Source organism: Stenella coeruleoalba (genome assembly GCF_951394435.1).
Source record: "Stenella coeruleoalba genome assembly, chromosome: 11".
In the NCBI taxonomy this organism is placed as follows: domain Eukaryota; kingdom Metazoa; phylum Chordata; class Mammalia; order Artiodactyla; family Delphinidae; genus Stenella; species Stenella coeruleoalba.
The window spans coordinates 51,850,774-51,877,775 of NC_137157.1; the positions used below are offsets into that span (position 1 = coordinate 51,850,774).

Here is a 27,002-nt window from a genome sequence, read left to right on the forward strand (position 1 = left end):
GTCAGCAGTATCTCCAACCCGGCCCCGCCTCCACTCTATCCCCACTCTCACTGTCCTTATTCCTCCTCAATCACTAAACAACCACTGGGGACTGGCTAGAACTGACTCCTGAGGTAGACATGACTGGACATAACATGTTCTGATAGCCACAAAGAACTTTTAGTGTTTCCAAGCAGCTTTTTTTTTAAATTTATTTATTTTATCTTATTTCTTTGGCCGTGCCATGCGGCATGTAGGATCTTAGCTCCCCGACCAGGGACTGAACCTGTGCCCCTTGCATTGGAAGCACAGCATCTTAACTTGGACTGCCAGGGAAGCCCTCCAAGCAGCTTTTTAACTTTATATTTCTATCCTTTTGGGAGACATAAATTATACTTCTGGGAGAAATCTATTACTTTATAGTTCAGCCCATATTTTCCCTTTTGATCACTAAAATTGTTATAATCAGTAAGTGTCTAAATGAATGGAATGCCATTGTGTAAATTCAGAGATCCTGCAAATAATGTTTAATGACTGAACATTTAGGATCTGCAGACTCAGTGCTTTACTGCCACAAAATGCTAACACTTTAGTTCACATAAACCATTCTGACATGATACTGACTTTTATAAGGCCAACATTTCAAATTAAAACAAACACAACATGTGAGCAGTTAACTAAATCAACCGTCTCTTCTGTATTGTCACATCACACGTTTTCCAAACCGAAAATGCACCACAGAACTTCAGGAATACCAGGATACGTTTAATGAAAAAAACAGTTGTTGCTAGAAAAATAATTTTTTTATGATTTCCATGGCTGAAAGCAAAACTTGATGTAATTATACATTTAAGCATATTCCTTCTAGCTAAAAGAACAGCTGAAAACCTCAGACTCCTCAGGTGAAAAGAAACCACTCCACCTAGATTTATACCATTCTAAATTATCAATAATCCCTCAAATGTTTAAAAGTCCAATTTTAAGGAAAAAGCTTCCCCCATAGCTTCTTGCTGAAATATCCCCTGAAGTACATATGAAATTAGAAACATATGAGAGGGGGCCTCCCTGTGGCGCAGTGGGTCCGGGAAGATCCCACGTGCCACGGAGCAACTAAGCCCGTGTGCCACAAATACTGAGCCCGTGTGCCACAGCTGCTAAAACCCACGCGCCTAGAGCCCGGGCTCCACGAGGGAGGCCACCGCAATGAGAAGCCCTTGCACCGCAACGGAGAGTGGACCCTGCTCGCTGCATCTAGAGAAAGCCCGCGTGCAGCAACGAAGACCCAACACAGCCAAAAATAAATAAATAAATCTTTTTTAAAAAAGAATCATATGAGAGGAAAGTTCTAAATAAACTGCCCAGATTAAAAATAATCCTTCTCGGGAATTCCCTGGTTGTCCAGTGGTTAGGACTCGGTGATTTCACTGCTGAGGGCCCGAGTGCAACCCCTGGTTGGGGAACTAAGATCCCACAAGACCCCTGGTACAACCAAAACAAAAACAAACAAAAATAACCCACTTCTCTGGAAAGACAATGCCTCAGTAAGGAACCAAGTTAATCATCACATTCATGAATCATTCGACACGGCCTCTATGAAGCAAAAGTCCCTAGCCCTCAAGAATTTTCACCGTCACGACAGCAATACTTAAATACATGTGTAGCAATCAGAGGACAAGAGATTGTAAGAAATGAGTCTTCAACTGGGTATTTTCAGATCAGTGAATGGAGAGACTGCTTAAGGCACTCAACACAGAGTGTGGGCAAGAGAAGCCTCTAGAAGTCTGGCATTTGGCTATGTTGTGTTAGACAACAGACTCTGACGTTTCGTAATAGGATTTAACTTGCTAAAAGAAGTTTTGTTTTTTTTATATAAATTTATTTTATTTTATTGATTTATTTTTGGCCGCATTGGGTCTTCATTGCTGCGCGCAGGCTTTCTCTAGTTGTGGCGAGCGGGGGCTACTCTTCGTTGAGATGCACGGGCTTCTCATCGCGGTGTCTTCTCTTGTGGCGGAGCACGGGTTCTAGGCACACGGGCTTCAGTAGTTGTGGCACGTGGGCTCAATAGTTGTGGCTCGTGGGCTCCGGAGCACAGGCTCAGTAGTTGTGGCGCACGGGCTTAGTTGCTCTGTGGCATGTGGGATCTTCCCCGCCCAGGGCTCGAAGCCATGTCCCCTGCATCAGCAGGTGGATCCTTAACCACTGCACCACCAGGGAAGTCCCGCTAAAAGAAGTTTTCAAGGAACATTTACCCAGCAACGGTATGTGCAGTTGGAATAAAGGAGACACCAGAAACAAAAGAAAAAATTAGATTTTCCAGAGGAAATGAATACAGCTCCTCACTCCCAAATGTTGCACCAGCCCACAAGCACACATGCTTAATGAGCACAGTGGCTCCTGTCCCAGCATTCTCAGCAAGCAGATGACTCTCATACACTCATCCTGCCCTGTCTTTGAGGAATGTGGCACTCCTGGTGGGCTCTTTCCTAAATAGTTCTTGACACTAATCCTGCAATATAGAAGTTCAGAACAATTAACAGTTCCCTTCAACTTGCACGAAACCCATTCTTGTTGGCACTATACATGGATGAATTAAATACACCACACAAGAGCCCCTTTGATTTTTTGGGGGGGGTGGGCTGCGTTGGGCCTTTGTTGCTGTGCGCGGGCTTTCTCTAGTTGCCTCGAGCGGGGGCTACTCTGGGCTACTCTTCGTTGTGGTGCAATGCAGTGCGCAGGCTTCTCATCGCAGTGGCTTCTCTTGTTGCGGAGCACGGGCTCTAGGCGGGCGGACTTCAGTAGTTATGGCACACAGGCTCAGTAGTTGTGGAGCACGGGCTTAGTTGCTCCGTGGCATGTGGGATCTTCCTGGACCAGGGCTTAAATCCATTTCCCCTGCATTGGCAGGCGGATTCTTAACCACTGCACCACCTGGTAAGTCCCAGCCCCTTTGATTTCTTTCCCAAGATGTTCCCTCTTCAGGAAAAGAAATAATTCTACATATTCTACATTTCTCAAACGATGACTAATCAACTCACTTAAATTCAACCCTACCCAACCAAATACGACTTAAGATAGCTGTTTCCAAACTAATTCATCTGGCATCTCAATACATTTCATGGAATCCCTTTCAAGCCTTATCTGTTACTTTCCCTCCAATAAGGAATGCAGCTCTAGAATAAATTAACTATTTGTCACAGAACTGGACAGGTCCTTTGAGGAAGAAACTAACGCCCAAAGCAGCTAGGTAACTCCCATAGTTACCTCCACTATTTAACACAGAGCAGGCCTAGGAGGTTTCCACATCCCCAGCCCAGCATACTTTCCATTTCACCTAAATGTCTCACTTTCACATGATAGAGAATCTATTACCATTGTTTATCATTACTACTCTTGAAACCAAAAGACATCTGTTTCACTATGTCACCCAACTTCTTTTTCTTGATTATAATTCTGATGCAAGTCTGATCAAGTCTGATCAGTTGGTCAATCAACAAATATCAATGGCCCCTCTCCGTGCCCTGTGCCAGGCACCACACTAACAGTGAAGATACAGTGGTGATCAGGACAGACGTGGTCTGCCCTCATGAAGCTTACAGACAGGATAATCTGGAAGGCTTAAAACTAATGAAATGTACTCAGGTTCCCTGATGCAGCCAACAATGAACCAGAATGCCGTCTTTTTCCAAAGCATCCGAGTGCTTCATAAACAGCACGGTCCATTCATAAAGTAATTCAACTTGCGTCGATGTAACTGTTCAGGTCCCCAAACACAAATCACCACTTTGCAGATACAAACAAACACACCTGAATGAGATGGGGGAATAAATTCATTTTTCAACACTATTTGTCAAGTGTCACCTCCACTGCTATGACAGGCTGAGAATTTATAGTCAATTTATAAAAGACAAGATATACATTAAAAATAGGAGAAAAATTTACAGTAGTCTCTAAACACACCTGTGATGCTGTCATACTTACAATTATGAAACAATTTATAGTCTAGCAATACCTTCCATACACATTTTCTCATTTAATCCCTCTATGATAGTTTCTTTTAAAGATTACCAAACTGATACTCAAGGAAGTTAAGGGACCTGCTGCAGCTCTCAGAACTGATAAATGACAGATCCAAACGCAAGAGTCTCCCAATTCTAGATCCCTAGACTTTCTACTGAACCTCACTGTCTCAGTATAAGCTCCTACCAAATTGTTTTAAACTGATAATGCCAATACCGGTAGAAATAATACTAGTTAACATTAGTTTATTAAACATGTACTCACATGCCAGATGCTGTTCCAAGTCCTTCATACGAATTGATGATATTATTTATAAGAGTACATCAGTAATACTACAGCTCAGTCAAATCAGAGGTTTTTAAAGTGATTAAAATTCTTCACAACGAGAATTAATCTAAAGCCAGTTTCAGACAACCAATTCATTGTAAGAAACACACCACCAAAGGGAGGGGAGGCTGGGGGCAGAAAGGGAATAGCAAACCCCAGGACGCTCACATGGCCCAAAGGAAGAGGTTTCCCACCAGATTCCAACACTCGGACCACTTTCACAGAGCATAAGTGACCTCTGAAGAGTTAGCCAAACAGATCACATGACTCACTGAGCTTCTTTCATGCCTGCATTCAAATTTTGCATAAGCGAGCTTGTTTCCAAACTGCGGATGCGTCCAGCAACATTGAAACGCCTAAGAGAGGACACAGACACTCTGTGGGTGGGAAGCCAGCCACGCGTGTGGAACGGGCCTCCACAGCAGCCGCAGCATCTCCCCTGCAGCACGTTACAAAGCTCACATCAATTACCTCATTTGATTCCACCCTATGAAAACCAGAAACAAGACAGTGACTAAGTCCCTAAACAATGAGCACAAGGCGATTTAGACCTTTGGAAGGAAAAAGGAAAGCCCCCAGGAAGAAGCGTAATTTGTCACCCGGTCAAGCCAGCAGCCTCGAGCAAAACTGCAACTAAAATCCTGCACTCAGAGGCAGATCAGACAGGGAGAACAGAGGAAGTTGAAAAGAAAAAAGCTTTCGTACAATGTGTTAACTTTTTCATAAAGGCTTGGGCAAAAGAACCCCACTTCCATATTTCTGCTCATTCTCTTTCCACTGGGGTGGCTTGCTTTAAAGGAGAAAAGAAGAGGGTGAAGACTTGGATAGGTGGCCTCACGCTTGGTCAGGAGGAATCAGCCCTTTACCAGAAAACAAAGGCACCACACTGATACAGAAAGGGGGAAAAAAAGAAAAGAAAAAGAAAATTAAGCCTCCAGGAATGACGCCTTCCTGATCAATTACACTGAGATTCCCAATTCATTTTGGTCCATAAAGTCAGAGACACAACCTAATTTCCTGCTGTCTTGCATTCTTTGGCTAGGTTATTAGGTTCACTTCAAATCTCTCAACCACTGTCAGTTCTCCATTCAACCTAATACACTCAAAGTACATGATTATATATAGTAGAACCTTTTGCAAATAATAATGGCCAATATTAATTACTGCTTATTATGTGCCAGGCATGCTACTACTTCACAGATGAAGAAACTGAGGCTTAAAGAGGTGTAATGACTTGCCCAAGACAACACAGCTAGCAATGATTTAACTCAGGCTGCCTCACACGACTGCTTGCAATCAGTCAATCAAGAACACACCACCCAGGACCTTCCTGGTTGCACAGTGGTTAAGAATCCGCCTGCCAATGCAGGGGACACGGGTTCAAGCCCTGGTCCCGGAAGATCCCACATGCCGCGGAGCAACTAAGCCCATGCGCCACAACTACTGAGCCTGTGTTCTAGACCCTGCGAGCCACAACTACTGAGCCCGTGTGCCACAACTACTGAAGCCTGCGCGCTCTAGGGCCCGTGCTCTGCTACAAGAGAAGCCACCACAGTGAGAAGCCCGCGCACTGCAATGATGAGTAGCCCCTGCTCGCCGCAACCAAAGAAAGCCCGCGTGCAGCAACGAAGACCCAATGCAGCCAAAAATAAGTTTTTTTAATAAAAGAACACACTGCCCTTTTAGCCTGTAACAAAATCCAGTTCCCCTCTTTTTTTATAGTAATAGCCTCACCTAAAAAGAACAAAATCCATTTTATTTTTTCTTCTTATAAAGATATTTTTAAATTGAAGTACAGTTGATGTACAATATATGTTACAGGTGTACAATACAGTGATTCACAATTTTTAAAGGTTATAGTCCATTTATGGTTATTATAAAACAGTAGCTATATTCCCTATTTTGTACAATATACCCTTGTAGCTTATTTTATTCATAACAGTTGGTACCTCTTTACTCCGTACCCCTATTTTGCCCCTCCCCGCTAAGATCCATTTTAATGAAAACTGCACAGGAACTAGTGCAGTGAGAATGGATCTCAAGTTGATTTGTTGATATTGGTGCTAGGTTTGCCTTTTTGAAAGGTACTCCTTCTTCTACAGGGCCTACCTCCAAATCCTCTCCACTGAATGGCAGGAATAATTAAGCTTTGGGTACAGTTCACAGGACAAATTTCCTCTAGACGAGACCCACGGTACAGCCGAGGATCCAACCCCACACCTCAGTACAGCAGAACGACCACACTCATGCCAGCCAACTGCACTACGTGCCCACCCCAGACCATTAGGAAAAGCAAGAAAGGAATTCCCAAACCTCAGACAGATCTGAAACGGCAGTACTTCCCCCCAAAGGAAAACAGGCAAGAAAAAGCAATCCACAAGCGTGTTTAAACAAACAGAAACAGGCCTTAAACATACAAAAGTAATACTGTTTCTTTAAGCCACCTACATAATATTTATATTTTCCCATAGCTGGGAAATCACTGACTACAGTCAAGCAACCCCTGAATTCACCTTTGCCATTAAACCTGGATCTGCTTAAACCAATATAACTTCTGTTTTGTTCCTCATCTCAAAGCTCCACTGAAAATAGAGTCCAAATATACCAACTGAACCTTAATTCCCCTGGAAAGCTCCTTTAACTGTAAAACATCATGGAATGTTAAACTTCATTTTAGTATTGGTATTTTTTTTCTCCTATGTAATGCACCTAGCTATGTTTTCTATTTTCATAAAAATTTTTTGGTTTTTGTTTTGCTCTTTAAGAACTGTATCAGACACATAAATTTCTATGACCTAAATGGCAAACTACCAAAAAAGATATTCCTCAAAACAAGCAACTGTAGGAAATTTTCAGGGTAAATTTGAGTTGTCTAAGAATATAAGGATTAAGGAGAGTTCATAATCTATCTAAAGTCAGAAATAACTCTTCACATCCTTTTGAAAGATTCACTTAATTAAAATACTCTGAAAGAAGAAAAAAATTAAATGAGATCAAATTAGCGGTTAATAAGATTATAACACATTAAGCAACAATTTTGGACACAGGTGAGCCTTAAAGCAGACTGTAGGGACAGATTCCATCTAATTGCAATTTTTCAACCACAAACAATAAGCTCACAGGTAAACAGTATAAAAATCCTCTTTTGTAGGTGGGATTTTTACTAGTTTGTCCTAAACTTTTTTTCAGTTTCCAGTTTGTTTATAAGAGAGCTTAGAATCCTCAAAATTCTACCATAGTGGCTGGAAAACTGATGCTAAATGTATTGAAATTCAAAGATAAGCAGGCACCCCCAGTCACCCTTTTTCACATGGTTACCAAAGACACATCATCCAGCTCCCCACCCTCAATATTCCACAGTGTATTCACAGGATGCTGCTGCTGTCTTAGCAATGCCCTTCCTGTGCTGTAATTATAGGAGTTAAAAAAGGATTTTGCTCTGAGTTTCAGTGATGTCAGCCTGAAACACATTCTAAAGTATTTCCAAAGGCCAGAACATGCAACCACCCTTCGGTACAAACAAAGTCAAAAATAACCTGAAGTTCAGCTGACCACAAAAAAGGGGAAGCATCTACCCAGCTAAATAGGCATGAGACGCAAAGAGCAGTGTTCTCAAGATTTCCACCGACCTAACACATGGTCAAAAGCCAAGAACAGGGACTTCCCTGGTGGCGCAGTGGTTAAGAATCTGCCTGCCAATGCAGGAGACACGGGTTCGAGCCCTGGTCCGGGAAGATCCCACATGCCGCAGAGCAACTAAGCCAGTGCGCCACAACTACTGAGCTTGTGCTCTAGAGCCCGCATGCCACAACTACCGAAGCCTGTGCTCCACAACAAGAGAAGCCACCGCAATGAGAAGACAGCGCAGTGCAACGAAGAGTAGCCCCTGCTCACATAGAGAAAGCCCGCGCGCAGCAACGAGGACCCAACACAGCCAAAAATAAATAAATAGAACAAATTAAAAAAAAAATAGCCATGAACATTGCTCACACCAAGAGGAAGACCCACTCAGAAGTACAAAAAATTAAATTCACCATTGTTTTTTGTTTTGGGGGGTTTTTTGGCCGCACTGCGCAGCATGTGGGATCTTTAGTTCCCCAACCAGTGACTGAACACCCTGCAGTGATGCAGTGGAAGCATGGAATCTTAACCACTGGGCTGTCAAGGAAGTCCCTAAATTCACTGTTAATTAAAGGAATGCAATAACAATGAGATGTCTTTACGAAGTTTTTCCTCTATCTTAATGACTATACCCAGTGGAGCTGAGGGTGCAGTGAAACCAGAGAAAAATATAGTCTTAAATTGACAATAAATAACTAGAGCCATAAAATGGTTACACCCTCATGCTCAGTAAATTCTATTTTGTACATCTATCCTAAAAGAAAACAATCCAGGACTTCCCTGGTGGCGCAGTGGTTAAGAATCTGCCTGCCAATGCAGGGGACACGGGTTTAAGCCCTGGTCCGGGAAGATACCACATGCTGCGGGGCAACTAAGCCTGTGCGCCACAACTACTGAGCCTGCACTCTGGAACCCTCGAGCCACAACTACTAAAGCCCGCACCTAGAGCCCGTGCTCCGCAACAAGAGAAGCTGCCGCAATGAGAAGCTCGCCCACCACAACAAAGAGTAGCCCCTGCTCGCTGCAACTAAAGAAAGTCGCGCACAGCAAGGAAGAACCAAAGCAGCCAAAAATTAATTAATTAATAAAAAAATAAAATGAAATTTAAGGGGCTTCCCTGGTGGCGCAGTGGTTGAGAGTCCGCCTGCCAATGCAGGGGACACGGGTTCGTGCCCCCGTCTGGGAAGATCCCACATGTCGCGGAGCGGCTGGGCCCGTAAGCCATGGCTGCTTAGCCTGTGCGTCCGGAGCCTGTGCTCCACAACGGGAGAGGCCACAACAGTGAGAGGCCCGCATACCGCAAAAAAAAAAAAAAAAAAATTTAAGAACATATTGCTCTATTTATAAAATCTTAAAACCTTTCCAGTACAAATGACATGCATATGAGAAACTACTCATTTTTTCAGCATATACAAAACAAACATGGAGCCAAATTTTGGACTCAGATCTTGCTTTTTACCATGGATAAGAGTTGATCTAACTAAACGGCATGAGAGCAGGTTTCAATCTGGTTTGTTCATTGAATCCCTAGCACAGCCTAGGCCATTGTGAATATTCAATAAACAGTTGGGAAATGAATTTAGGAAACTCCTTTCACAATCCACACACACACACACACACACACACACACACACGCACTCTGCCCAACCTGCATTAATTTCATGAAAACACTTTGCTGCTTACATTCTGAATCTTTTAAATCCAAGATCTTCTAAATCTATTCTTCTGGTCTCCAATTGCCCAACTCATCCTTTTTCCTTCTCTTATTATCTCACTTTGTTTAGTATCTGGCAAAAGAACTGAGTGTTGCAATATATAATTGGTAAATTATCTTAGCTGATGGAATCATGTAGCAGCAGTGAGCAACTACAGCCTATAAAATGCAGATTACTCTGGCTGTGTTAATACTCTATGAAAGAATGAGCCCTCTCCTCTGTACACTGAAGGCACAGTTGCAGCTAGAATGCCATAAGGATGGTTTTATCCTATCAGCTCACGAGTGAAAAAAAGGGAAGTCCCCACACACACAAGTTTCACAATCTCAAAATGCTTGTATGTGTGACCTAAGCTAGGCTGAAAAGAAACTATACCAAACAGCAAACGGCAAGTTCCTCTTCACAAAGAAAAATCTTCCCAGTGGGTCTGGCTGGTACCACATCCATTCACCTGCAGCCATCTCAAGGATGGAGATTCACACCCCTGGCAAGAGCGCAAACAGCACTGTCCAACAGTGATAGAACGCAAGCCACTAACTTAAAATTTTCCAAGAGCCATGTTAAAAAATAAACAGGTAGGGCTTCCCTGGTGGCGCAGTGGTTGAGAGTCCGCCTGCCGATGCAGGGGACACGGGTTCGTGCCCCGATCCGGGAAGATCCCACATGCCACGGAGCGGCTGGGCCCGTGAGCCATGGCCGCTGAGCCTGCGCATCCGGAGCCTGTGCTCTGCAATGGGAGAGGCCACAACAGTGAGAGGCCCACGTACCGCAAAAAAAAAAAAAAATAAAAAAAAAAAATAAATAAACAGGTAAAAATTAATTTTATTTGACTCAATATATCCTAAGTATTATTTCAACACGTAATCAATATTAAAAAATTATTGTGGTATATTTTATATTCTTTCCTTTGTCTTGGAAATCCAGTATGTATTTCAGACTCACAGCCTCTCTCAAATCAGGTGAGCCCCATTTCCAGCGCTCACAGCCGTATGTGGCGAATAACTACCTTATGTGGCCGCACAGTTTTAGAATGATGGCCACTTCTAGTTTGTGACATTTTTACATTTATTTCACATTTTAATCTTTTTTATGGACTCTGACATCTCTTTCCTAGTGTGTATCTGGGCCCTCTCCATGAAAAATATGTGTATAGCAAGTAAACAAAAACCATTTCACCTAGCCACTGAGAGGCAAACCAGAACTAACTATAGGATGATTATGTTTCTGCTGGAACACAATGATCTACAAGTTGACGACAGATGTCAACAGAGAAATGTGGCTTGTTTTACAGGGGTACACATCTCAGCCAACGTTTTCATCTAAATAGATGTAATAGCTTTACCAGACTTTGCACAATAGGGGTGATTCCTGAAAAACTGTAAACAGTTAAAAGGCCTCTTTTACTAAAGGAGCTAGCTCTTTAAAGAAAAATGAGAGATGCTTTAATTTGTGTATTTGATAAGCTTTTTAAAATTTACTAAATGAGGCTAGGGACATTATTTTTTCACTGCTCTGTCCCCAGAGCCAGATTTGGGCGGGGTGGGGGGGTGGGGGGGTGAGATACAGATCCTCTTCACCTGTCACCTTCTCAGAGAAGTCTTCCTGAATCACCAATCCGAAGTACACACCCCTCCCCTCAGCCTTCTACTCTTTCCATTCACAGCAAAAATAAACTGTTTGCAAAAATAAACTCATCTGTTGCATGAATGAATGAGTGGCTTTCTTAAAATGAGGGAAAAAATCGTTATATCTAAACTAGAAGTAACAGATATCAATCTGTTGATATCAGATCAACAGATATCTGATACCTGTTGATAACAATATCATCCTTTTTTAAATGGCTAAGATACTGTGGAGGCTTATGTCTAGTTGGGAGAGGGGGGAAACTGTGTACATTTGTGTGTAAAGGAAAACTCACAGTACCAAGTACTGGGACCTCCATCCAGAATGATGAGTAGGCTTCCATTCATGCCATCTCCTACTAACTGCCAGGTATTTATTTTAGACCCTGGGTAAACGCGTTAGTCTCTGTCCTAAACAAAATATAATAACAAATTATAATTTTTGCTATGAAGGGAAAGAGCAGAGGACTTTAAGAGGGAAGGGTGCCTACTTCGGATTGGTGGCTCAGGAAGACTTCTCTGGGAAGGTGACACGGAAGCTGACAAGGGAAGAGGAACTAAGGGAAGCAATTCCAGGCCCAGGTTCTGTGATGGGGAATAACTTGGATACTGAAGGCAACTGAAGAAGGCTTAATAAGACTAGGGTCCTAGTTACAGGCTGTTATTTAAAAGTTGCTGCATCAGAGAGCAAACAATAAGCTGAGCCTTGTTATATAACATATGATATAGGCAATACTTGCTGAGCCAGAATAAAACCTCCCACAAGGCAACATATATATCAGCTCTTCAATGAGACAAGGACGCAAACGAGCCAAGTTAGCCAAGACGTACCTTTGCAAGCATATATCTTATAATATCCAATGTTGTCTTTCACCATGCCTTCCAAAGAGGGGTCTGGCTAGCTAATGACCCTGGGACAAATCAGAAGTGAAACACAAGCCTCGAACTGGGGCCTTTATCAAAAGGCAGATATTTATGTGGGAAGCTGGCAGTAAGCAAGAACTGTTGCTCTGGGCTAGAAGCTGGTGATCAGGCCACACTAGAAAGCATTCGGTCAGCCTAATATTTTTGTCCCAGAAAAATGAATGTTTACAGTATGACATGCACTGACTGCCAAAGGAAGTCTAAAAAGAATAACCACATTATTGGATATTTTTAGCTTTTCTTTTCGTAAATGTTTTGTGTCACTGCTTTCCAAATAATTCCAAATCCTGCAAATTAGCCAGAAGAAGAAATGAGGTAGAAAGTGTATTGCTCATGTATGCAGGTATATAAGATTGGTGACTAATTTCCTTTTGAAATTCAGTTAGAGGAATGTGTCTCTGAGTCCTGCTCACACAAACACAAAATTCCAATGGATTAATACTGTGCAAGGACAGAATATATTGGACACGGCAACAAAATGTGCACATGACTGTGCACCCGGCAAAACTGACTGCTGGGAATGTTTATATTCAGTAATATAGGGATTCAATGTTAGTATAAAAGTTTAACCGAAATACCTTTAATGTTATAAACCATTGTTCTTTGCATCCCTACCCCCCGCGGTCTATCACCAAAACTTCTAATGAATGGAAACACTGAATAAAACAGTGCAACTCATTACTGTTGATTCTAGCAATAAGACACAGAACCAGAGAACCAAAGAATTATTTAAATTATGATAAGGAAAAAACCCAGGGGCAAACTTGAGGCCTGTTATGCGGAGTCTCACAGGCTTGCCTTATTAAACCATTCTTCAGTTTAACTTTTTTAAAAGCGTGGATGGTTCAGAAGACAATTTCAAGTTCTTCAAGACTTCCTGACTATTCTAATTCTAAAGCGATCACAGTGTCATGTCTTATTCCTATTATCTACACAAGGCTCAAGCCTTAGCTTACAAAAAAAGCAGAATAAGACATGCTGACAGATTATATTAATAATTTTAGTCCATTTCTTATTTATTTATTTTATTTATTTATGGCTGTGTTGGGTCTTTGCTGCTGTGGGCGGACTTTCTCTAGTTGCAGTGAACGGGGGCTACTCTCTCATTGCTGTGCGCGGGCTTCTCATTGCTGTGCGCAGGCGTCTCATTGCGGTGGCTTCTTTAGCTGCAGAGCACGGGCTCTAGGCGCGCGGGCTTCAGTAGTTGTGGCACGCAGGCTCAGTAGTTGTGGTTCGCAGGCCCTAGGGCGCAGGCTCAGTAGTTGTGGCGCGCGGGCTTAGCTGCTCCACGGCACGTGGGATCTTCCCAGACCAGGGCTCGAACCTATGTCCCCTGCACTGGCAGGCAGATTCTTAACCACTGTGCCACCAGGGAAGTCCAACAATTTTAGTCCATTTCTACTCCTGGAAGCCTGAATGTGTAGAAAAGGAAAATTATGGTAACAGACTGTTGACATTCTTGGTTCTGCATGAAACAAAATGGTGAATTCAAAAGTATGAATTATGAACACTGTAATGAAGATATATGAATGATACCTACCGGGTGTCAAAGTTTTAAGAAACTCCTAAATTATAGATGTCCATTTTGCAAAAGGAAAATGGAATATTAAAATTATTTTGGGGGGACTTCACTGGTGGTGCAGTAGTTGAGAGTCCACCTGCCGATGCAGGGGACACAGGTTCTTGCCCCGGTCTGGGAAGATCCCACATGCCGCGGAGAGGCTGGGCCCGTGAGCCATGGCTGCTGAGCCTGCGCGTCCGGAGCCTGTGCTCCGCAACGGGAGAGGCCACGACAGTGAGAGGCCTGTGTATCGCAAAAAAATATATATATATTTTTGGGGGACTTCCCTGGCGGTCCAGTGGTTAAGACTCAGCACTTCCACTTCATGGGGTGCAGGTTCGATCACTGGTCAGGGAACCAAGATCTCGCATGCCGCACGGTTCGGCCAAAAAAAAATTATTTTTATAGCCCAGAAGCAGCAAAAAGGAGACCGGAATTTGAGTCAGGAAAACGAGTTCTGCCTTTCCCCCACCTAAATGGAGGTCTTTGGTGAACCACTTAACAAGGCCTAACCTTTCATTAGGTTAATGTTCAGAGGATTCTTGGAAGAATCATGAGACAGGGTACATTGAAAACCCATAAAGAGCCAACAATTATCAAACCAGGAAAGAATTCATTCATTTCAACTAATATTTACTGATGGAGGCCCTGGGGATACAGCAGTAAGCATGACATTCAAACTACCACCAAAAAGCCACACATGTTCATTCCCTCTATATCTTTCAGACCGGTTTTTAAGCCTTTTCCTTTTTTTTTTTTCTTTCTTAAAGAGGGCACCAATATAAAATAAGAAAGAAAATAACATTTTTGTTATTCTTGGAGAAAGAAAGAAGTTGGGCTATGTTCCTTTGCCTGGCAAGAGAAGAAAGAAACTTCTCAACCCCCTTTCTCCCCATCCTGCTTTTACCACAAACATCTTGCTTTCCCTGGATATTTTCAAGAGTTCTAGAAACCACATTTTCCTGGCTTTTCCACCAGGTGGTATAGCACCAAAAAAACTCACTATTATCAATAATAGATCCTTCTGACAACACTTCTCTTTCCAACTCTCTGAAGAAACGATAAATTTCACTTCTACACCATATGGCAGGAGTGCCCACCTAATTCTTACAATCACCAGCGTAAAAAATGAAAAAAGGCTTATCTAACCTCAGGTAAAAGAAATGTTCTGTATTAAGAACGCCTTGCTTTAAATTTAACTCACAAATCTTATCAGGAATTTAACAGACTCACTCTAAATAAACCCAAATGCCCACAAAAATTCAATTAGAACACCTTCTCCAACTGGCAAATAAGTCCTCTAACTCAGCACCCTGTATGTGTTATGTTAGAAGGGGAAATACACAGGCAATAAAGTTTCAGAATATACTGTGAAGCTCTTTAAGCAAAGGTCTAGGTCTTACTGTCCTGATTTTCAGCACAATCTTCAAAATACATATTGATGTCAAACCAATTCTAAATACTAAATAAGTAACATTAAATGAGTATAATATATATATACTAGATGAATATTACATAAGTTAATGAGTGTAACATAGAAACACCGTGTATAAACCCAGAAAAAAATATTTTTACTTTTTTTTTAAATAAATTTTTTAATTTATTTTATTTATTTTTGGCTGTGTTGGTTCTTCGTTGCTGCACACGGGCTTTCTCTGGTTGTGGCGAGCGGGGGCTACTCTTCGTTGTGGTGTGTGGGTTTCTTGTTGCGGAGCACGGGCTCTAGGCGTGCGGGCTTCAGTAGTTGTGGCACGTGGGCTCAGTAGTTGTGGCTCACGGGCTCTAGAGCACTGGCTCAGTAGTTGTGGCGCACGGGCTTAGTTGCTCCGCGGCACGTGGGATCTTCCCGGACCAGGGCTCGAACCCATGTCCCCCCTGCATTGGCAGGTGGATTCTTAACCACTGCGCCACCAGAGAAGTCCTATTTTTACCTTTAAAGCATTTTCATACAAGTTCAACCTGGATACTTCGGCCCTTGTCAAGGAGCATCTCACACCTGGAGAATTCAAGACCAGCTAGTGTTTTGGAGATACTAGTCACCTCCGGAATAGACTTCAAACTACCACAACCATCTCTGACAATCTCTATTCCAAGTGTCAAATGATGACAGCAAGAAAGTAGAGAAAGGAAAGAAAGGGGAGGTCAAGAAAGAAAGAGAAAAGCAAAGTGAAAAAAGCACAAGGAAATGCAATCCTTCTACGAGTGATTGGAGGGTGGTTATTTCTGACTTCGAAACCTCACAGCAAACTCCTGTCCTTAAAATACACTCCACTAAAAATAAGATTTCACTTGCTATGGACCGAATGTTTCTGCCCCACCCCTGCCCAGTTCACATGATGAAGCCCTAATGTGACAGGATTTGGGATGCGGGGCCTTTGAGAGGTAACCAAGTCTTGAGGGTGCCCCCCACACAATGGGATGAGTGTCCTCTTAAGCGGGAAAGAGGCAGCCCTTTCTCCGGGTGAGGACACTGCCAGAAGTCGGCTGTCTGCAAGCCAGGAAAGGGCCCTCATCAGAACCCGACATGCTGGCACCCAGATCTCAGACTTGTAGCCTCTAGAACTGTCAGAAACACATACTTGTTGAAGTCACCTAGCTCGCGGCACTCGTTACAGCAGCCTCAGGTTAAAGTGACTAGTAAATAGTATGGCTTTAAGCCTTAGAAACAATAAAGAACAGAGACCTACTGAACCAGAACTTCACTTGGGGTTAACTGCTACTGAATAAGGGTACCCGACTTCACTCTTGCCCTTCCCTCTCCCCTCTCCCCCCTTCTTCTGGTTTGGAAGTTAAGAGGTTCAAAAAACTTCCGAATCGTAACAAGAAATTTGACCTCATAAAGTGGTTAAATAAACTTTAAAAGTCTGGCAAGGAAACCCTGACACATTACTCCGTCCTCACCCCTCCCAGAAGGCATCACCCGGCCCTGAACGATTTTCCTTGCTTCTAGTCTCTAGAAGTCAGTCTGATGGCGATGTCTGGAGCGCGCCTACTGTTTTTTAAAAGCAACCAATTTGTTCCGGTCCAGCCTTCTCTCATCTGATACGAGCACGTCAGGGTTGGCAGGGCTTCCTTGGTGTGGCTCCCAGGGCCAGGAGGCCGCGGGGTTCAAGCGCCCGACTTCGAAGTCTGCCCAAGTGTCCCGTTTCGGGGTAACCTCCCTGACACTGTCACGGTCGGCGAAACCGGCCCAAGTCTTCCCATCTTCTCCCAAGTCATGCTTCCCACACTGCACGCTTCCTCCAAAAAAGGAAGAAACCAGCCGAAGGCTCAGCTCTCGCCGGCCGATCCTACCTAGCACCGGAACTTGTTTGCAAAACATTCGAGGCACCTATACAATTGACTTTACTGGAACCGCACAACCTTGACTCCCGCTACCAAGATTTAATGAACGCCTGCTCTGGTCTGGCCAGGCGTTCCTCTCAGCGCTCCCCCACCGATACCGCCACGAGAGGCGCCTGGACCGGGAAGGTAGGGGAGGCCAGGTCCCCACGTCCTCTCCCGGGTGTTACACGGCCCCCAGGCCACTCCAGGGGCCACAGGCCAGGGAACGGACTAATAGTGGGGGCCGGCGTGAGGCCCGCGAGGGGGCGAAGGGCGTCCCCAGGCGCAGGGGAAAAGCGGGGAGTGGCCGGCGGACGCCTCCTGGCTCTCAGAACTGCCCCCCCAGCCGCCGACCGCCGGAGGCAGAGCAACAGAGGCCATCTGCCGCAGCAGGCGGGAGCGGACCCTCCGCCTCCCCGCCCTCCCTCCGGCTTCCCTCCCCAGGGAGCCCCGCGCACGCCCGCACGCGCAAGCTCAAGGCACTACCCCGGCATCCGGAAAGACAGAAATCCCTTCTCGGAGGTCTCCTCCTCCTCCTCCTCCCTCGCGAGCATCCCCCCACGCGCCCCGCGGAGACCCGTGGACTTGGGGGTCCCGCCGCGCCGGGACTCCCCGGGAGCGACCGAGCGCCGGCTACTGCGCCTACCGGGCACGCCACTCACTTGCTGGCCGGCGCGGGGCTTGCCCTGGGGCGCTCTCCTGAAGAAGGAGGTCCTGGCGGTGAAGAAGAAGTCCTCGGCGTCCTCCTCCAGGCTGCTGTAGCCGCTGCTCATGCTGCTGGTCCCGTCGCGCGCGGGCCGCCTCCCCGGGGAGCTGGCGGCCAGGCAGGGGGTGTCGCGCCCGCCCGCCCCGCGAGGTTCCCGGCGCGCGGCCCCGAGCCGCCGGCGGGCCGTCCTGCTGCAGCTGCGGCCGCCGCTCAATTCGGCCGTCCGCGCCCCTCCTGCCGCCTCCCGGCTTCCCGGCCCGATTATGGGCGCGGCTGGGGCCCTGAAGCTCCCTGCGACCCCGCCCCTGGGGCCCCGCCCCGAAAGGCCCGGGACGCTCCGCACGCTGCTTGGGCACTCCCAGCGCGGCCGCAGGTGGGGGCGGTGCAGCCGGCTTCTTCCAGGCGTGCTGCTCTTCCCTAGCTGTATTTGGGGAACCCCGGGAGCCCCGCCACGATGGCTGCGTCTGTGCTCCCGGTCGCTTCCCCAGCCTCCCGGATCCTGCCAATTCCTCTAAGATCAGTCCACCCGCCCCACGCCCGGCTAACTCGGGTTTGGGGGAGGGCCCAAGCAGAGCAGGGAAATTTCTCCGCTGTCCCCGCACTGCTCGCCCCTTTTCGGGGTCCAGCTGGTGGCAGTGGAGATTGCCCGGCCGAAAGACCCCCCCCACAAGACCCTCAGGCGTCCCGCAGCCGTTTCGCCCCGTCCTGAATTCCGGCAACTCGGCCCTCCAGGAGAGTTAAAAGTTAGCTGAGACGAATGGGGAGGTAACGACTGGCTTGAGTTTATTCAAATGAAAACATCCTTTCCGGAAATTCAGTTGAGCTTCGGTCTTTCCCTCTCGCCCTTCTTTCTAGTGAGGGTTCATTCCCAGATAAGGACCGCCAAGGTCATTATGATCTTTGAGGCCACGTGGTGCGAAGGGGGGTGAACTAGTTCTGCAGTTCGAGTACGTATTAATTAAACGTGCTTTTTAAATGTCCCCTTCCACAATCCTCTTTAAACCTACAAGGCATGATTTCAGCGTTAGGGTGAAGGGTTCAGGGAACTCTATTCACCCTCCTCAAAAAAAAAAAAAAAATCCCTATTTTCTGAATCCTTTCTGTCAGCTAATCCTCTTTTAAAATGCAAATTTTTCCTCCAAGCCACCTGTGGATGTTAGCCATTTACACCTTGGTGTTATTGAATTGATTTAAATCACACTAATTTCCTTGCAGAGATCCTGACCGAAAGGTTGTTTTGAAGTTTCAGCCCTGCCGGTTTCAGTAAGCCGACTTTAGGAGAGGTTTCTTAGGAGGGGAAGAGACGGGTTAGGAAACAAATTTTTCAGCCATTATAGCTAAACTTTCTTGCATTATCTCCTTTAGTCCTCAAAACAACTCTATAAGGTAGTTAGGACTATTTTATGCTCATTTTACACCTAGAGCAGCTGAGGCTTAAAGAAAGGAAGGGAGCTGTAAGGTGGCAGGGCTGGGATCATTATGATCTAAAGATCTTCAGATACACTTCTAGGTCCTCTGCTTGGTCCTTGTCAGCCATGGTCGCTTGTGGACTAGCTGGGAGGGACAGCTGGCCCAGAGATGAGAAGAAGGAGAGAATTGGCTCTTGAGTCATCCTATTTCAGGCAGAAAGAAGGCTTGCATACCTGCTCTATCTTCCTTCTGGCTTACATCCAGTTTGCAAAGTTGTCTATTAACCCAAGGGATTCACAGCAACCCCAGGAGGCAGGCCTTGGAGTTACAGCCCATTTTAAAGATGCTGCAACATTAAAGCCTTCCCAGCCACAAAGCTACTGAATAATTAGAAACCAGGAATTCTAATTCTATACTGTTTCACCCAGTCTAAGCTGATCCCTATGTATGCCATGTACATAACCTAATGTAAGGGAATGAGATGATATACTTACTTTATGATAGATTTTTGTCATTTGGTTTCCATTATTTCATTAACATAATCCTCATTAAATACTCCAATTTAAGAGTCATGTGTATGTTAAAGAATTTAAACAACGTGTTTTACTGTGAATGGAAAGAAGGAAATAACCCCACACAGAACAAATTATTTTACGCAGTTTCTGAATATTTTGAAGAAACATATTAAAAGAAAAAATACATTAAAGTGCTTTGTGATCCACCATACCATAAATAGGATTTTTTCCTGGTATTGTTTTTAAGTTCCAAAGGACAGAATTTTTATACCTGTCAGCACACCATTAGAATCAGGTGTAACAAAAAGGCATAATTGAATAATGAAGTAGAAGCACTGCTTTTAAACAACAAAAAGCAATAAATAATAAAGGAAAGAAGAATTGGCATTCTGTTTCCTAAATCAGCATAGTAATCATATATTTTTCTGATAGTATTTTCTTTTTAAACACTTGGGCAAACTTTAGTACCTTTTTTTTTTTTTGGCCACACCACGTGTCTTGTGGGGTCTTAGTTCCCTGACCAGGTATTGAATCTTGTCCCTAGGCAATGAGAGCGTGGAGTCCTAACCACTGGACAGCCAGGCAGTTCCCCTGGTAGTATTCTTGATAAAAAAATATTATGAATTTAAAAGTTGGTTCATAAAATTAGTATTTGGGGCTTCCCTGGTGGCACAGTGGTTGAGAGTCCGCCTGCCGATGCAGGGCACACAGGTTCGTGCCCGGGTCTGGGAAGATCCCACGTGCCATGGAACAACTAGGCCGGTGAGCCATGGCCGCTAGGCCTGCGCGTCCGGAGCCTGTGCTCCGCAACGGGAGAGGCCACAACAGTGAGAGACCCATGTAGCACAAAAAAAAAAAAAAAAAAAAAAAATTAATAATTTTCTGTAAAAATTCAAAATGTCGGATTAAGCATTTTTAACATTTAAAATTCAGGGAAGGGGATGGAATAACTAAAATGTGTGCAACCAAATTCAGCTGAATGGACTTACTGTCAAATACACAGGAGAATTTGTAAGAAGAGGCTTTAGTAACAGTTATAACCCTTTTTGCTCACCAAATAAACCACCCAGGAGAAAAATAATCCTATAAATGTGATTATAAATCACAAAGTTTAAATCAGATTCTTTAAGTATTATATATCCACAAATAGTAGAAACTCAAATATCAATATAATAAATGTAGAAAAAAAATTTAGACACAGCTCACCCTTTGACTAAATATATTTAGAGGTAAAATTTTTCTTTTGTCAACTTGTCCTAATAAAACACAAGATCACAGAGGAAAAGACTTCTAGGTTTGACTATGTAAAATTTTTAATATTTTAACACACATAATGGCAAAAGACCGGGAAAAACTGGGGGAAATATTTTGTGCATAACTGTATCCTTAAAATACAAAGAGCTCGTATAAATCAATTAGAATTTCAACACCTAATGAAAAAATAAGCAAGGGACATGACAATCAGTTTATAAAAGGAGAAATAGGGACTTCCCTGATGGTGCAGAGGTTGAGATTGTGCTCCCAATACAGGGGGACCAGCTTTGATCCCTGGTCAGGGAACTAGATCCTACATGCATGCCTCAACTAAGAGTTTGCATGCCACAACTAAGGAGGCTGCCTGCTACAACTAAGACCCAGTGCAACCAAATAAATAAATATTTTTTAAAGTATATAAAAACTATTAAAAAAAGGAGAAATAGAAATACCTTATCAGTCACTTATAAATTAAAACATTCATTCAGTCAACAAATATTTATTGAGCACATGCTATCTGCCAAACACTAATTTCAGCACAGGATATATCACTGGACAAAAGAGACAAAAATCTTTGTTTTAGGAGAGCATGTATTTTAGTGAAGGTTAGAGGGAGATAGGCAAAATGAATAAGGAAATTATATAATATGTCAGAAGGTAATAAGTACTCTCACATAAAAATTATGGAAGAAGAAAAAAAATTATGGAAGAAAGATGAAGAATGTTTTAAATAGACTGGTTGTTGACACTCTCACCAAAAAGGTCACTTTTCAGCAAAGATGTAGGAGGTAAGGAGCTAGCCATGCAGATATCCTTGGGGAAAATATTTCAGGCAGAGAACAGCAAGTACAAAGGCGCTGAGGCAGGAGTGCATTGGCATGTTTGAATAAGAGCAGAGAAGTCAGTGTGTCTGACATGGGTGAGTGGAAGAGTTATAAGAATTGCGATACAAAAGGTTACAGGGACAGAAAGGTTACTGTTCCTATAGTACCTTGAAACAATTACAGGGACTTTGATTTTGCTTTTTACTCTGAGATGAGAAACCACTGGAGGTTTTGAGCAGAGCAATGACATGATTTGACTTACCTTTTTAAAGGAATCCTTTGGTTGCTGGGCAGAAAATAAACTGTTAAGGCTTATGAAAACTCAAGCAAATGAAAACAACAAGGTATATTTTTCATTCATGAGATTAGCAAGTATTTTTTAAAACAGGTCATGAAACAGCATGTATGCTATGACTACATTTGTGTAACCATAATTGTAGGTAATATTCTTAAGTTATACTAAAAAGTGAGGTAATTTATCTGGGAGATTTATAGTAAAGGTCACATTGACAGACAACTGTTGCTTTGATACCTTTGTCCTGTGGAAGAAGCGTGGCCTCAGAGGTTAGGCAGCCCTGAATTTGAATAACACTGTCACTCACTCTTGTGTGATCTTTAATAATTTAATTAGCTTCTCTGCCTCAGGTTCATCATGAGTAAAATGGAAATAACAATGTCCCTGTTTTAGCTCCTTTAGTTTACTTTAAGGATTAAACAAGAGAACCCATGTAAAGCCCTAAGCATAAAATAAGGCCAAGCAAATATTAGTCTTTCTTGACCTAAATATTAGACCCTGTTACATACTCAATATCCACTACTCACTTCCTTGTTAACCAAACAAGGGCTTTAGTTCAGGAATCCTCCCCTCCCAGGGAAGGTGATCCAATCCCAGCTTGGGAGAAAAGCCTGATTTTTCAGTCAGTTGTGGTGTCCCATGGCCCTTGCCAGGGATCCCTTTAAGGTGTGAGCAGGTCTCCTACAGACCTGGCCGTTGAGACTTTGAGACCTGAGGGAACGTCAGCTGGGTGGCCTTTGGGAAATTTTTCCTCACCTTGAAAAGAGACTCAGCAAATAAGGCTCTCTTCCACTGGATCTTGTCATGCCTAAGTGTGGTTCCCGGGAATTCTGTAGCCATTTTGTAGACAAAACGGAGAGGCTAAAGATGGCAAAGCAGAATGATGCAAAGAACTGGCACGGGTCCTTGAATTAACCAACTTTGAAGATGCCCTAATTAGGACTCCTTGTTATGTGAGATAATATATTTTTTAAAACTGTTTAAGCCAGTTGAGTCAGCCCATATTATCTTGAGATAGTCCTATCATATCATTTTTTTTTTTTTCCTGCTGGAAAGTCCCTCTCATCATGTTCCTGCCAAGTTCTGTTCTCCTTGACATTGGAGAGAATCAATAGAGACACAGAGAGAATCAGAAGTAAGATTTTCAAAATGATACACTGTTCCCCTGAAAATAATTTAGAAAGGCCATTCTCTCACATTGAAACAAACAGACCCCATCCAAAGGGATTGGTCTTTAAAATGGCTTTATGGACTTCCCTGGTGGTCCAGTGGTTAAGACTCTGTGCTCCCAGTGCAGGGACACGGTTTCAATCCCTGGTTGGGGAACTAAGATCCTGCATGCTGCATGGTGTGGCCTAAAATAATAATAATAATAAATTTTTAAAAAATAAAATGGCTTAAAAAAACAAAACAAAACAAAAATAAAAACAAACAAAAAAAATAAAATGGCTTAAAAATAAATAAATAAAATAAAATAAAATGGCTTTAAAAAAGGAAACGAGACATGCTAAAATTTCTCTCAAAAATTCCATGATGCTCAAACTTAAAGATGAGGCAGTTCATCGCTTCAGGGCTGATACTTAGAGGATATGCACCAGGGTAGCTATACCAGTACAATCAGTAACTCTTCTGTCTCAACACAAACAGGGACTGTGGCATCAACTATCACTCTTGTTACATCCATTTTGTTCATGACAACAGAAATAAACAATATAATATCTGGAAGGCTGTGTGTTTGGTGGTTAACTATATGGGCTTGGAAGTCAGACTGCCTATGTTGAAATGCAGGCCAAGATGGTGTAACCAACAGCATATTGTCTAACTTGGTTAACCTTCCATTCCATATCTGGAAAATGGGGGATAACAGTACTTATCTTGAAGAGTTCTTACAGGGGATAAATAAAATGAGGCTCATAATACACTGTGCCTGGCACATAAAAACAACTCAATTAACGTTAGCTAATATGATTACAGGTAAGGCTAATATTTCCATGTTTGGACACATCCCCAGTACACAAGAAAATGACACACTACCTATGAACCTGGAGGTTACCCAGGTGTATAGGACAAGATGAAAGAAAAAACAAATGGTCTTTCCCATCGCTAGATTTGCTAATCCAGCCTAACTAGGACCTACTAGAATGAGCCAAAATATTTTACACAAAGGATACTACCTGGCATGATTATTCCCAAATTAACCCCATAGTTTGGTGTCTGTGTCCAAGTAGATTTCATCTTGGGCTTCTGCATTTCCTCATTACTCTGATAAGAACTGGCCAAGGGAAAGCACATAGCTGATGAAAAAGTCCTTTATCATTATGATACTTTATCATGTTACCTTCTTTCTGGGACCCTCAAAGCCCTTGAGTTAACACAACTCTCAAGTGATAATTACTTGTCTCCATTAAAAGATAAACAAAAGACAGATGAGAAGGCTTCCCTTCAGAAGAAGAATGGGGAGCAATCTCTAACTGTAGCTGTGGCATTTTATTTCTTTAAAAAGGAAAAGAGCAAAGCAAATATGTTAAAATGTTAATAAATATTTTATATAGGTATTGAAAAGAGATTTTTTAATGGTATTTTCTGTATTTTTTGTATGCCTGGAATATTTCTTAATTTTAAAATCAAAAGGAAACTAAAAGATAATAACTGCAACTTTTTAAACAATTACATTTTAACACTACAAGGAACTTCATCCATGGATTATAGAATAAGAGGAGGGGGCCTCAGCCCTAAAACACCTGAAGACTCACTATTTTGTGAAAAATATTTTATTTTAAAAAGGCAATAAATACTAGAATAGTTTCAATAAGGCCCAGATGGATAAAAATCTAATATGATCTTGGTTTAGGCACTCTGGGTGTTTGCGATGGTGTAAGAGAAAATTATGAAGACAGGAGAAAAAACATTTAGCACTTCAATGCCTACACATTTCTTTTCTCATGCAAATCTCAAAAGAAAACAAGCAAAAATACCACAGAGTAAAAATTAGTTTAAGACTGAAAAACCAAATATAGCAAAAATAAAATTTTGTTTGCTATAGCTTCATAAATTGTAAAAACCCAACACCACACAAAACCACCACTGGGGTCTAGGACATTCATTGGTATTTCCCACTTACCATTAACTACATATGGGTCAGTTGAGAATTTTTATAAGCCAAGCTAAAAAGATGGACCTATACATGGTGAATGAAAATTCTAGAATGAAAACTCTAGTTGCCCTCAAATGAGCAAAAAAAACCCAAAACCCCAAACGAAACATTAAAAACATCATTTTGAATCATTTTGGGAAAGATACTTCCAGAGGGCATTTGAAACTAAAACTTAATTAGGTGAGTTCTTCCTCAAATAGTTGGGAATTTTACTGAGTAAACATACTTTGTTTGCCTTCATTAAAGTACTAGTTTAGTCACGTTCAATGAAAGAAATCCTACAGGAAAAAACCTGAAGCAATTGGTATCTTGTTTTTTAATTCCTAAGATATTATTACCATAGAGGATCACTCAGACAAGGCAAAAATAAATACAGATAAACAACAAGGACCTACTGTATAGCACAGGAAACTATATGTAATATCTTATAATAATCTATAATGGAAAAGAATCTGAAAAATTATATGTGTGTATGAATCACTTTTCTGTACACCGGAAACTAACACAACATTGTAAATCAACTGTACTTCATTAAAAATAAATAAATAAATAAAATTCACTGAACATTTATTTAGCTTTTACTATGTGCCAGGCACTATTCTGAGTGCTTGGTCTGTATTAACTCATTTAATCCCTCAAAGCCCCATCGTTATCCCCTGATGAAAAAGAAGCATGTAGTAACTGTAACAGCTACCCTGGATGAAACAGTCTCAGCTCCTATGTTTGCCCTCCTTACCACTGTACTACATTGCCTTTGGGACTTAACCAACCTAGTCAGACTGCCTCAGAGAAAAACCAGGTTTCTGCCAGCCAGAATGATTTGCAGTTAATTGATTTGAAATGTGTTATAATAGAGTGTATTTGTGTGAAAAATATTTGCTATCTGAAGTTTTTAAATGAGAGAAATGATTATTCTTATTCAATTGTCTGGGACTTCGAAGTTTCCAATATTTATTTTGACCAGTCCCTCCAACTAATTTAAGTCCCCACCCTACCCTGATACTTCTGCCAAGGGCTTTTAGCTCCAGATCTTTTATTTTGAATACAGGTAGGGAGAACCTGCATTCATTCGGCCATGGAATAGTCACCATTATTATGGCCCATTCACACGGGCATCATCTCTTGCAGGGGCCTCTAAAAGCAGAGCTGTGACTGGGAGATTTTAAAAAAGGAGTCACAGGGCTTCCTTGGCGGTGCAGTGGTTGAGAGTCCGCCTGCCGATGCAGGGGACGCGGGTTCGTGCCCCGGTCCAGGAGGATCTCACATGCCGCGGAGCGGCTGGGCCCGTGAGCCATGGCCGCTGAGCCTGCGCGTCCGGAGCCTGTGCTCCGTAACGGGAGAGGCCACAACGGTGAGAGGCCCGCGTACCACCAAAAAAAAAAAAAAAAAAAAAAAAGTCACTATCCATTGCTGAGCCTACTTGTCAAGCAATGTTCTCTCCACAGACATGTGTTCATTTTATAACCTGTGAAGAATAAAAGGACATTTTCTGCAATTTTTGCTTAAAATGTAACTAATCTCAAGGGGCTGGGAGGTGGAGGGAAGAATGGAGAATTGGGAGAGTTCTGTGGTGAAGGGGTTCAGAACGAGCTTCCCCAAAATGTGCCACTTTGGCATGTGGATTATTTTGAGCTAAAGGCAGTCAAAACCCTGCGGGCTCAAGAGAAACGTGTGCCTCTGCCTTAACTAGCTAGAAGAATTTAAATTGGGGGTCTTTCCCAGAATGATAATTATTACCAGAGATAAATTTA

The 27,002-nt window shown here is 42.9% G+C and overlaps 1 protein-coding gene across 1 annotated transcript in view; it reads right to left on the reverse strand.

Annotated features, from left to right (window-relative positions):
• The window catches only part of RASSF3 (Ras association domain family member 3), a 74,030-nt gene extending 55,793 nt beyond the window's left edge, over positions 1–18,237 (reverse strand). Inside the window, exon 1 of the mRNA XM_079937014.1 lies at positions 17,756–18,237. Within this exon, the coding sequence (XP_079793140.1) occupies positions 17,756–17,866 (111 nt within the window). The 5' untranslated portion in view covers positions 17,867–18,237. The remainder of the gene's footprint in view (positions 1–17,755) is intronic.
• Positions 18,238–27,002: the final 8,765 nt, after the last annotated feature.